General features: G+C 39.3%; 1 protein-coding gene across 1 annotated transcript; it reads left to right on the top strand.

The window, feature by feature from the left end:
- The first annotated feature begins 1,792 nt into the window (after positions 1 to 1,792).
- LOC131990120 (zinc finger protein 239-like) lies at positions 1,793 to 13,965 on the top strand. The gene is made up of 4 exons (XM_059355521.1): positions 1,793 to 1,861; positions 7,864 to 7,957; positions 8,824 to 8,999; positions 13,233 to 13,965. Exons 1-4 carry the CDS (start codon positions 1,793 to 1,795, stop codon positions 13,845 to 13,847), a joined length of 954 nt encoding a protein of 317 aa, XP_059211504.1. The 3' UTR covers positions 13,848 to 13,965.
- Positions 13,966 to 14,341: the final 376 nt, after the last annotated feature.

Here is a 14,341-nt window from a genome sequence, read left to right on the forward strand (position 1 = left end):
AGCAGAAAATCGCTGCCACTTCCACCCACAGCTCAAATTCCAATCTTATCTGGCTTACCCCAAACAAATGCCTTGGCTCGAAGGCCGTTGCTAATCTTCCCTGCTGAGGAATGTAGCGAGACACTACCATCCCATCCTCCCCCCCTCTCGACTCCCACTACCACCTGTTGAACTGTCTGCCTTTGCTCTGGCCCAGGAAGGAAGGTCATCTCCTTAGCAACGTCCAGGCTTATCGCTTTTGTTATTCCAGCGAACTGAGACGAACTGTTTGGTGCTTGACAAAGGCGGGTCTCAGGCCTACACACGAACTTCCACATATACTGATATGCACACATCCCCTCCCCCAACCACCCCCCAACCCACGCCTTCGACGCTTCATACCCCCAGCGAGACAGGCGGGTCTGTGAGCTGCGCTGATCGGCTGCAAGATCCGGATATGACCGCCTGGCTATGCTGCCCCCCCCCCCCCCCCCCCCCCCCCCCCCCCCCCTGCACGTCATAAGTCTATTCATGTTGTGAAAGTGTACCATGCCATGTTGCTGAGGTTTTTTTCATGCTTTTTTCCTCCTTTCCTCTCCCCATGTGTGCTGTGTTTCTTTCTCTTCTCACCCTGTCTTCCTGTCCTGTCTACCTTGTGATATTGTTTGTGGGTGTATTATGCGTTCTGGACGGGTTGATGGCTCAATTTCGTTGTACTTGTACTTGTACTCTGTGCAATGACAATAAAGGTTCATTCATCAAAATAGTCTCAAAACAGCCCCAAACTCCAGAGGGTTAAAAGAACATTAAATAGAACTAGGACTGCGCGCAGTACTGAACGGGCCCTCGCAGAGTGGAGCCGTCGGGGGAGGTGCCGTCGGGGGAGGGCACGTCGGACGCGGCGCTGTTGGCTCAGTCCCTATGTGTACCAAATTTCATGTCTCCTACCACTGTGCTCGGGGTTGGTGCATAACATGTGACTTCCTATAGCCAGCAGGGGGCGCTATGACTGTGTGTCAATATTGACACGTGGGTTTGTTCAGGGCTGGACCCTAATCACGTGTGTGAAATTTGGGACAGATTGGACAATGTATGGTCAAGTTATACAGTCTCGTGTGTTATGGCGAGACGCCATATTTTGCCGCCATGCCACGCCCACATAGTGTGAGCGGCGGTAAAGCTTTATACAACTTTTGATCCCAAAGGCCTTGTGAGGCTACTGACCAAGTTTGAAGAGAATTGGATGAAATCTGTAGGAGGAGTTCGTTAAAGTATGCAGCATGGAAATGGGCAAAAACAGCAGGAAACGCCATTTTCGATCCAAGATGGCCGACTTCCTGTACGTTTTAGGGTATGGGTTCTTGAGACTTTTTGGTGCGTCTTCCCATGTTACATTTATCTACCAAATTTCGTGTCTCTATGACATTCCTGTGCGAGGGGCTGAATTTTCTTGACTTTCAAAGGGGCGCTGTTGAGTCATTTTGCCACGCCCATTCCCACGACCACTAGAATATGTAAATTTCAGTGGAGATTTATGTATATTCCAAAAATGGGGAGTTTTTGAATATGATAAAGCCCCCAAAAAGGCGATTCATTTTTCGGAAGAAAAAGTATAATAAAAAACGGACCAATTTCAATAGGGTCCTCGCACCGTTAGTGCTCGGTCCCTAAATAGTTTGCTCTGATTGGATGATCAGCGTTTCATGGCTAAGCCAATGAGAAGCTGCGGGGGGCGGGGCATACAGTCACCTAGCAACACAACAGAGTCCTCTTCAAACGGAAACCAGGACCAGGACCTGCAGCACACAGCGGAATGGAGCAGAACCAGGACCCGGAGGACTCCAGTAGACCAGCAGCGGGCTCTGATAGCACCGATGTTCAGGTCAGACTTTATTCTGTTGTCTCCATGTTTTCTGGCTTCATGTACAAATGAGTGGGACACATTAAATACTTTGTTTTCCGCAATATTTTCCCGCCGCTACATTCCTCAGCAGGGGAGATTAGCAACGGCCTTTGAGCCAAGGCTGTTGTTTGGGGAAGCCAGATAAGATTGGAATTTGGGCTGTGGGTGAAAGTGGCAGCGATTTCTGCTACTAATCCTGTCGATGGTAAAAATGTCCCTGCTGGTCTCCGGTTTGATCCAGTTGAGAGACCAGCTGATCAAATCCATGTTTTTATTTTTTTGAGAGCAGTGTAGAGAGAGTCTTCCAAAAAGTAAGACAGCAGGCAAGACGAGACGAGAGGAGCGAAGCACGGAAAAACACAGGGGGAGGGAGAGAGAAAAAGAGTGCGACCGCCTCCGTTGAGAGTCAAGTCAGAAGTTAATAGTGGTGTTTTATTTCTAGAAGGGAGAAAGAGAAAAAAGCAGAAATTGAGACGATGATGACGATGGCCAACAATTCACTCTGCCACTGCTATAACAAACACATTTTCTGTGTGGAGTCTAACCCTGCAGGTGGTAACACCTGTTCACACTTGAACATTAAGGGTTATGTTGTACAGACGTGCTCTAAATATTATTTATGGTTATAAATCGCTTACTCCACCATGGCATCTCACCACCGTGTCTCTCTTTCTTTCTTTCTGTCTGTTGAAACAGGAAGGAAGAGAGAGACTGAAACGGCACCACTGTAAGCTCTGTGACAAAACCTACTCAACAGCTGGAAATTTAAAGGTTCATCTCCGCATCCATACTGGAGAGAGACCATACAGCTGTGACCAATGCGGGAATACTTTCAATGAAAAACAGAGCCTGAGACAAAATCAACGCATCCACACTGGAGAGAAACCCTACGGCTGTGACCAATGTGGAAAAACCTTTTCTCACAGTAGTAACCTTGAATACCACCGACGCATTCACACTGGAGAGAAGACGTACTGGTGTGACCAATGTGGGAAAACCTTTTCTAGGAGTTCTAACCTTAAAACTCACCAACGGATTCACACTGGAGAGAAACCCTAGTGGTGAGACTAAGGCAGGAAAACTTTTTCTCTGAGTGGTAGTTTTTTAGAAAAAATAAAAGTTGTTAGAGCATTATTAGTAGCCTCTTTTCTTTTTAATATCCACATCATAGGATTGTTTTAAGCCTTAAATAAAAACAGATTGCTCATTGTGCAGTCGGATTAAAGTTCCTGGTGTTGGTCTGTTCTCTTAAAGCCTCCTGCGACTCCCTCACTGTCACAGATAGAAAACTCTTTGGGATAGGCTCAATGTTTTATGTGAAACTTTTGTTGCTGAACTGAACATTTTTACAGTTGAATTAAACTGAAAATGTCCAGCTGGAAACCACATCATCCCTCAAATTGTTCTTTGTCCTGAATTAATGAACCAAGAGAGGAGAAAAAACAGCAGCTCATGCATGTCAAAGTCATTTTTTGTCTGTTTTATTATACCAATATTCTCATGACTGATTAAAAATAAAATTAAGTCTCATTAACACGTTGAATTATGTTTTTATATCAATTTTCTCCAATCTCTGTTTCTCACCATCATCTTGCAGCTGAAAGAATAGGCTGAAATGATCAAACATGCCATAAAAATACATCTAAACACATTAATTTATTGGAATACATTGAAAAAACTAGCCTGGGTATACCCATACTGCTTTTCACGCTTTAATTTCATTTCGAACCTCCAGGCGGTCTGGAAACCAGAGAGGTTTCTTAGCCCTGTTTGGATCCAATCACAGAGCGGGAAGGGACGGCAAGACGATGACGCGTACTACTCGGCAGGCGGAAGCTTGTAGTTTTCTTACGGATCCAACATGGCTGCTGCAGACGCGAAACTCTCTTTAGCTGTAGATGGTGTTTTAAATAGTTTAGAGCGAAAGTTGAAAGGCGAAAGGTCTCTCAGCGGCTCGTAGCGAGATCATCGGCGTTACGGTAGCGGGGCTATTAGCACCGCTAGCGGCTAATAGCCCCGCTACCGTAACGCCGGTGATCTCGCTACGAGCCGGGGGACAGCGGAGCCCCCAGAGACCCGCAGCAGCTTGTTTGTTGCCCATAAAATCAGTGGATGTGTGTGGCTGAATGACATGAGGGGGAATAAAGCGTGAAAATAAATAATCTTGCAGAAAGCGAGAACTGGAGAAGCAAAGCAGCAAACAACACTCTCTTACAGACACACACACAACAAACATCAATTTCTGTTGCTCTACTACGTCATCTGGTATAACTGATCTGATTGGCTAAGAGCTACCTACAGACGCTTTGATCTCATTTGAGATTAGTCTGGTGTTAGCCAGGCTATGAAAAAACAGTCTGCACACTAAATAATGCTTCTATATATTGAATTTAATAATCACACAGTGACATTTGGAGCATGAAGCTCTATAAGCCTGATTTTTTTAGATGTTTATTTTCTCCTAGAAAATGAGCAGAACCCACCGTATTTCATTTAGTGAAACAGCTGAACCCTGATCTAGTTCTGACTGGTTTAGTGGAAAGGTTCAGTATGAGGACACGATGTGCTCTCTTGACCTGCAGCTCAATAGAGGAAGGGAGCCTTAAATGTTTGTTGAACAGCTCTTCTGCAAAGTCACTGAAGTTTTAACAAATAATAATTGTAACACAGTTACAGCTAAGCTAAGCTAAATGACCCTATCCTTCACTAGTGTGTGTTTCTCTGAATGCACCAGTGTAACATGTGGCTGTTGTGACAATATGTGTAAAACATGTTCTCTGTCTTCACAAAAAAGTCAATTTATATATTTTCCACTTACTATGAATGATTATTTTTGTCAAATTTTGTACATCTCAAAATATGGTGTTTTTTTCGTCAGTTATGAAAAAGAGACCCTACTACATGTATCAACAGACTTTAATAAAGACATTTTTAGAATTTTTAGGCATTTTAAATTTTTACCATTTTTGACAAAAATGGTATGACTTTTTTGTTTTTGTGCAATTTCTAGACATCCCATTTTCTGTCATTTCTGTGCAAAGTATAGCCTAATATGAATCAACAGACTATAATAAAATCATTTTTTGGCATTTTAAAATTTGACTTCTTATGACAGATTACGACATGCTATAGTATTCATTATTTTTCTTCCCCGAATTTTGACATCCCATAAAATGGAGTTTCTCTGTCATTTCTTGCCATATTATGCTTTAATATGTATCAACAGGTTATATATATTTATGTCTCATATCTATTGCAGAGAGACGCACTTTGTCCCTCCAAGTGTTGATCCATGTTTGGTTAGCCAGTGCAGATGTGAACATCTGTATCGATCCAGACATATAAACAGGTTTTCCAGCAGTAATGCAAACACTGCTGACGTGGAGAATTTCACTCAAAAGTACTGAAGTTACAGAGTTCATATATATTTCTATATATAGAATAAAATTACAGGAAACCAAATACAAATCAACACATTGAATTGATTTTTTTCATGTTAAATATCAACCGCGAAAGTAACTTGTGTTGAATTTAAAATGTATTGGATTACAAGTATAAAGTGACATATAAAGGAAATATTCAAGTAAAGTAAAACTACCTTAATATTGTAGTGAAGTACAGTTCTTGAGTAAATGTAATAAGTTACATTCCACCACTGATTACAGGCTGTGTGGGCTTTAATGTTATTTATTATCTTACTGGTGTCAGATAATTAATAATAATAATCATGTTGATGCTGAGAAGGACAATAACAACAGGACAACAAACACTGATTAAAGGATTAACAGTTTGAAACGACGAGTCAAAGCTTCTCTTTGTCTGCAAACATTTAATGAGAATATAAAAAAGAAGATTATTAAAGCAACAACTCTGACAGGATGCAGGTTCAACAGCAACAATCACCTTTACTTGAAAAAAAAACAGAATTAAATCAAATCATGCTTACAATAATATTTTGATTTTGTCAGAATGTCTAAAGAATAAAGGTTTGTTCAGTGTGAGTTTGAACTCTGGAGTGTTTTTGTGTCTCTGTTTATTCATCTCCTCTTCCTCCTCACTGGATCAAACCACCTCAGTCAGACTCAGTTACTGCTGTCAGTCTTTAGTTTCAGAGAGAAGCTCAGAATATAACAACACAGCACATGAAGAGGAGGCATGAAGAAATAACTAGCTTGGCTCTAAAAACGCTCAATGAGACGTTCTGTGAATGAGCTTTAAGGGTTCTACTATGATGTATGTATCCATCATCATCATCATCATCATCATCATCATCATCATCATCATCACATCATCATCATCATCATCATCATCATCATCATCATCATCAACATCACATCATCACATCATCATCACATCATCATCATCATCATCATCATCATCACATCATCATCATCATCATCATCATCATCATCATCAACATCACATCATCATCATCATCATCATGATCATCATCATCATCATCATCATCAACATCATCATCATCATCATCATCACATCATCATCATCATCATCATCATCATCATCATCAACATCACATCATCATGATCATCATCATCATCATCATCATCATCATCACATCATCACATCATCATCATCATCATCACATCATCATCATCATCACATCATCATCATCATCAACATCACATCATCATCATCATCACATCATCATCATCATCATCATCATCACCACATCATCATCATCATCATCATCATCATCATCAACATCACATCATCATCATTATCATCATCATCATCATCACATCATCATCATCATCATCATCATCATCATCATCACCACATCATCATCATCATCACCATCATCAACATCACATCATCATCATCATCATCATCATCATCATCATCATCGTTCTTTACAAACACAAGTTATAAACAGACATGAAACAAAAAACAAAGATAATGTTAGAGAATGACATAGTTCTGTGCAGTTCAAAGACAGTTGAAGGGAAGGTAAAGTTCAGGTCAAACCAGGAAAGGCTCTCTGATAAAAGTCTGTTTTAAGAAGAGATTTAAAAGAGATCACTGACTCAGCCGACCTGATTTCCTCAGGCAGGTTGTTCCAAGGTTATTATAGTTAACGACAACTAACGAAATAATGAAAAGTAGAGTTGAAAAAACATTTTCGTAAACTGAAAAAAAAAAAAAAAAAAAAGAGTTTAAAAAAAATCAATAACTAACTGAAACTGTATTGTATGGTTACATACAATACAATTTCATACATAATTCAGTGTTTCTATTAGAAAAACTAAATTAAAACTAGCAACCTCACTCTATAAACTAACTAAAACTAACTGAATTTGAAAACAAAAAATCACAACAAAATTAAAACTAAAAGTAATGAAAAATCCAAGCAGCAGGCTCTGATAGCACCGATGTTCAGGTCAGACTTTATTCTGTTGTCTCCGTGTTTTCTGGCTTCATGTACAAATGAGTGGGACTAATTAAATAATTTGTTTTCCGCAATATTTTCCCACCGCTTCTTTGTGTATTCGGGAGGGGGAGGGGGGTCTCTGTTCTGATCAGATTCAGATCAATCAGCTCTAAAAAGCTCCAGCTTTAGTTTATTTTCCCGTTAAATCAAAAGTAGTTTATTGAGCTTTTCCTTCTCTGTGTTTCTATTAGAACATGCAACACATTGCTAAATATGTTTATTTAGATTGTGATGTCTATACTCAAACCTGAATTCAATACACCTAGAACTGTAAGAGTTAATAACTTTATTGGGGCTAAGATGGATAAACCAAAGGAAAGAAAGGCAACATTTATTATGACCTCTTTGAATCTGGCACCCAACACATAGCACACTACAAAAAAACTAAAACTAATAAAAACTAAACTAAAACTAGCAACCTCACTCTATAAACTAACTAAAACGAACTGAATTTGAAAACAAAAAATCACAACAAAATTAAAACTAAAAGTAATGAAAAATCCCAAACTATTATAACCTCGGGTTGTTCCAGAGCCTCGGGGCCCTGACTGCCAACACTCTGTCCCCCTTTGTTTTCAGCCTCTGGAACAGTCAGGAGACCTCTGAGGGTCTCAAAGTACAGACTGGTGTGTAGGTGTTAAGAGGTCAGATATGTAGCAGGGAGTGAGGCCATGAAGGGCCTTAAAAGTAATCAGTCAAATCTTAAAATCAATTCTAAAACATACTGGGAGCCAGTGTAAGGACACTAAAACAGGAGTGATGTGATCATATTTCTTGGTTGTGGTTAAAAGTCTGGCAGCTGAATTCTGGACAATCTGGAGTCTATGGAAGGATTTTTTTTAAACCTAAAAACGTTCAGCAGCATGTTTCCCTGCTGTCAGCTGAACTCTAAAGTTTTGGCTTTTCCACAAGTTTCCATGTCCAATTTAATGCATCAACCCTTTTTCAGCAATGGTAAAAAAAACCCCAAAAAAACCAACAACAACCAAGTCTTATTCTTCCTGTAAGTCGCTTTGGATAAAAGCGTCTGCTAAATGACTAAATGTAAATGTAAGTGTAAATTGTTATTTTCCCTTTTTAAAAAAAAACAATTTTCAAATTCTGCAGTGTGATATATATTGATTTCATGTGATCTTTAATGTTTCAGGTTTTTTTGTGATTTTTGTGTATTTTTTTTCAATTTTCTGTGTGTGTTTTATTTGTTTATTGTAATTTTTTGGTGTCTTTTTGTGTCTTTTTATGTCGTTTTAAAAAAAAGAGTTGGGGGGGTTTGTGTGTTTTTTGTGTTTTTATTTGTTTCTTCATTTGTTTTGTTTATTTTGTATGTTTTTTGCGTGTTTTCAAAATGTTGATCCAGTAAGTCATATAGGTGAGGTTGTGCTGAAAAAATAGACATAAATAATGTCAAAATAGCCCCAAACTCCAAAGAGTTAAAAGTCCATGAAATAGAAATAGCTTGCTCTGATTGGATGATCAGCGTTTCATGGCTCAGCCAATGAAAAGCTACGGGGGGCGGGGCATAGAGTCACCCAGCAACACAACAGAGTCCTCTTCAAACGGAAACCAGGACCAGGACCAGGACCGGCAGCACACAGCGGAATGGAGCAGAACCAGGACCCGGAGGACTCCAGTAGACCAGCAGCAGGCTCTGATAGCACCGATGTTCAGGTCAGACTTTATTCTGTTGTCTCCGTGTTTTCTGGCTTCATGTACAAATGAGTGGGACACATTAAATACTTTGTTTTCCGCATATTTTCCCACCGCTTCTTTGTGTATTGGGGGGGGGGGGGGGGGGGGTCTCTGTTCTGATCAGATTCAGATCAATCATCTCTAAAAAGCTCCAGCTTTAGTTTCTTTTCCCGTTAAATCAAAAGTAGTTTATTGAGCTTTTCCTTCTCTGTGTAACTTTATCAGAATCAGACTCTTCTCTGCTCCCTGCAGATAAAAACGGTGATTTGTTTGTGTGAATGTAAGTTGGTGCAGACAGAACTTAGACACATACATGTGCAGGGCTGCCCCTGACCAAAATGGGGCCCTAAAACAACCAACAAAGAATTAAAAATGAACAGTAACTTCAACTTGTGTCTACAAAAAACTAACAGTCAGACCCTTGAGTCCTTCAGGCACTGAAAGAGTGCAACACAAGCATGTGTGCCTTTTACAGATGCACACGTCTGCATTTTCTGGATGCAAAGTCATCAATGAGGTCGTCATATGACAGCTGCTGTGCCAATTCTGAGTTGGTGCTTATGATAGCCAGGCCACTTAAACCTTCTTGCTAATACTAATATGTATACTATATTAGTAGTATCTACTATAATCGATTATAATGCAAACTACAACCACTAATACTGGCAGTACTACTACTTCTATACTTATACTAATATTAATTGAAAAAATATTGCTATTGCTATCTATTATTACTATTATTGTCATTATTATCATCATCATTATTATTATTATATAGGCTACAACTACAATCCTAATAAAACATACTAATTCAGCACCAAACAGATGTATCAAATACACTCATTTCTATCAATATTTATCTCTAATATCTCCTCCAAAGCTGCCTGTCATAGATTAAATTCACCAACAGATGGCGACATTTTACATCCATTACAATAACATTAGCCAAATCCTTGTGTGGTGATGAAATAGATTATAAACTTTAGCCGAAAATACGACCAACAACTGATACATTTACAACTGCCTTACAACAGAGGTGAATGTATATGCAGACAAAGGTGTCAACAAGACATTTAATAAATGGTAAGGGCCGCTGGAAAATGACTTTCATCTCCAGACCACAGTCACATCTAGACTCTAGCTGAATGGACTGGAGGCTAACATCTCTCCTCCTACCTCTGGAGTAGCAGCAGCAGCTGTACATGGAGCTTTAGTGCTGCTTATGCCACAAAGTTTTAGATGTTTACTAGTGCTGCTAACTTCAACAAATACCCACCTTCGAGAGAAGCACGAGTTTCCTCTTGTTTTGCTTTTTTTCCCTCTTGCTTGTTCCTGACTCAGTGCATCTGACCAGTGATTGGTCAGATCGAATGCTGTCAATCATTGCAGTGACGGCGCGTGTGGTGTCAGATTACAAAGAAAAAGGTCTCTTCTCTCTGTTCTCCTGCCTCGCGCTGACAGCTGATCTAGTAGCGCCGCAGGGCTGAGCATATGCGCAGCCTTTGTGTAAAACGGGGCCCCTATTGGATCGCGGGGCCCTACGCACTGTGCATGTTCTGCGTGTAGGTAGGGGCGGCCCTGAACATGTGTGAATATTAATGAAACCATAAAGAGTAAGATCATCAGTTTGAACCGCTGCAGGTTTCTTCTTGATGCTGAAACAATCTTTGAGTATTTAGTGTTTCCTGGTTTCATCCTGATGAGACTCTGTTGTTGTTTCATGAGTCCTCAGGAGAATCCTCACAGAGAACAATGAGGCTCACTGCTCCCACAATGCATTGCGCTGATGCATGTTGTCCATTGTAAGGCAGCAGTAATTTAGCCGACGTTAAAACGCTGCTTGCCTACCAGAAATGTGAATTTCAAAATAAAGTGTTACTAATAAACAGATATTTATAGCAGATATTTCTTATATATATGATATTATATTTTATATGAACACGTGAAAGTGTTCATAAAAGCCACTTTCCAGGGACATCATAAAGTAATATAGAGACATTTAAATAAATAATATACATTTGATTATTAGTTATAATCATAACTAATGCCATGGAAGCTATCGCTATGAAAGAGTTTGTTTACTTAACTTTTTTTTCAATATAAATGAAGTAGGACATCAAAAGATTCCCTTTGATTAGATAGGCTAAAGCACACTCAGAACATTGTCATATCATTTAATTAAAGCAATAGGCGGCGGGTGAGCCTGACGTTTGGGAAAGCTATCTGACCACATATTATACAGAGCAACGGGTCGCCGGTGCTGCTGATCGCTTCTGAAGTACTTTTACTTGAATTACTTTTATCTAATCACCATGGCAACACATTGTCACTAGCACAATGTGCATTCACACACTAAAATAATAATAGCCTAATTATGTATCACGTTCTCCCAAAGAACCAGCTCTTATAGTTTCACTTGATTAAAATAAACTTCCACTTGAATTACGTTCCCTGCCTAAATAAAGAGCATCTATAAAGTCACAATCAGAGGTCCCCATCACGCACAGTCAAAACTGACACGGCTTCAAATCATAATAATAGTGTTACTGTTAATATTAATTGAAAATGAGAATTTGTGAAGTTATCGCTTCAGTGCTGATGTTTAGCCACAGGCTGGCACAGTTATTACATAAAAAGTTGATCGGAGGAGACTCAACCAGGCTCTGTGTTCATGTTCCGGCTCAACAAAACCTTTTGCCCCGGTCGGAGTTAACTGGTCTTATTGTCCGGTTATTGTCCGGCTCTGAGCTTTGTGCTCTGTGTACCTTCTCATCAAAGGAGCTGCGATCGCGAGCAAGCTTCCCCCATATTCCAGGGATTCATTATGATGCAGCTGCTTTTGATGTCCTACTTCATTTATATTGAAAAAAAATAGCGATAGCTTCCATGGCATTAGTTATGATTATAATTAATAATCAATAATAATTATGTATGACTAAACTGACTGACTAAAATAAATGTGAACCATGCCTGGGTGTACAAAGAGAATAGCCTATACTAGTGCATGATGATAAGTGTTTTTTTCTTTTCTTTATTGTGCTTGATAATAAGTTAGCACGCTACTTTTATTTTGACGGGACTTTTATTTTCCCGTCTGTCCGCCGTCATATTAATGAGTGAGGAACTAATTAAAAAGATTAAAAAGGGAGCGAACTTCTTCGTCAGGAGAACTGTATTGGGCACGGGTACTATCGGGAGGATTGTGGCCCATACAAGCACTTGACAATAAGTTGATAATGTCCTCATTGGTCAGTGTTGCTGCCACAAGGTTCCCAGACTGACTCATGCTCACTTATTGCGGCAGCAAAATACAAGATGGCAGTGCCTTGATGACGTCAGTCAAGTTTCATTATATATATTCAAGGTTCATTCCATATATTCGAGAATTCATTCAATATATTCAAAGTTTCATTCCATATATTCAAGTTTCATTCCATATAATCAAGGTTCATACCATATATTCAAGGTTCATTCCATATATTCAAGGTTCATTCAATATATTCAAAGTTTCATTCCATATATTCAAGGTTCTTTCCATATATTCAAGGTTCATTCCATATATTCAAGAATTCATTCAATATATTCAAAGTTTCATTCCATATATTCAAGAATTCATTATATATATTCAAGGTTCATTCCATATATTCAAGAATTCATTCAATATATTCAAAGTTTCATTCCATATATTCAGGAATTCATTCAATATATTCAAAGATTAATTTCCTGAACGGCATGCCATAATATATATATATATATATATATATATATATATATATATATATATATATATATATATATATATACATATTTATGGATATTAACCAGGCTCTACTGACTTGAAGGTAACCATTGTGCCGACAGGGTTTCCCTTCCTATTTCAAAGTATACAGCTTCAAATTATATCAATGAATAAGTATATGGAATTAGTTATTACCTCATCAAAAGTCGTGTTTTATTTCTAGAAGGGAGAAAGAGCAAAAAGCAGAAGTTGAGACGATGATGATGATGGCCAACAATTCACTCTGCCACTGCTATAACAAACACATTTTCTGTGTGGAGTCTAACCCTGCAGGTGGTAACACCTGTTCACACTTGAACATTAAGGGTTATGTTGTACAGACATGCTCTAAATATTATTTATGGTTATAAATCACTTACTCCACCATGGCATCTCACCACCGTGTCTCTCTTTCTGTCTGTCTGTTGAAACAGGAAGGAAGAGAGAGACTCAAACGGCACCACTGTCAGCTCTGTGACAAAACCTACTCAACAGCTGGAGGTTTAAAGGTTCATCTCCGCATCCATACTGGAGAGAGACCTTACAGCTGTGACCAATGTGGGAAGACTTTTAATGAAAAACAGAGCCTGAGAAAACATCAACGCATCCACACTGGAGAGAAACCTTACAGCTGTGACCAATGTGGGCATGCTTTCAGTCTACTACAGAGCCTGAGAGATCATCAACGCATCCATACCGGAGAGAAACCTCACAGCTGTGACCAATGTGGGAAGACTTTCTCCTGCTTACAAGGCCTAAGACAACATCACCGCATCCATACTGGAGAGAAACCTCACAGCTGTGACCAGTGTGGGAATGCTTTCAGTCGACTAAACAGCCTGAGAAGTCATCAACGCATCCATACTGGAGAGAAACCTTACAGCTGTGACCAATGTGGAAAAACTTTTTCTCACAGTAACAGCCTTGAATACCACCGACGCATCCACACTGGAGAGAAGCCGTACTGGTGTGACCAATGTGGGAAAACCTTTTCTCAGAGTTCTAACCTTAAAACTCATCAATGGGTTCACACTGGAGAGAAACCCTAGTGGTGAGACGAAGGCAGGAAAAAATTTTCTCTGAGTGGTATTTTTTTAGAAAAAATAAAAGTTGTTAGAGCATTATTAGTAGCCTTTTTTCTTTTTAATATCTACATCATAAGATTGTCTTATGCCTTCAATAAAAACAGATTGCTCATTGTGCAATCGGATTAAAGTTCCTGGTGTTGGTCTGTTCTCTTAAAGCCTCCTGCGACTCCCTCACTGTCACAGGTAGGAAACTCTTTGGGATAGGCTCAATGTTTTATGTGAAACTTTTGATGCTAAACTGAACATTTTAACAGTTGAATTAAACGGAAAATGCCCAGCTGGAAACCACATCATCCCTCAAATTGTTCTTTGTCCTGAATTAATGAACCAAGAGAGGAGATGAAACACCAACTCATGCATGTCTAAAGCATTGTTTGTGTGTTTTTATACCAATATCATCATGTACTGATTAAAAATAAAATTAAGTCTCATTAGCACGTTGAATGATGTTTTTA

Source organism: Centropristis striata, chromosome 17 (genome assembly GCF_030273125.1).
Source record: "Centropristis striata isolate RG_2023a ecotype Rhode Island chromosome 17, C.striata_1.0, whole genome shotgun sequence".
NCBI classification, from domain to species: domain Eukaryota; kingdom Metazoa; phylum Chordata; class Actinopteri; order Perciformes; family Serranidae; genus Centropristis; species Centropristis striata.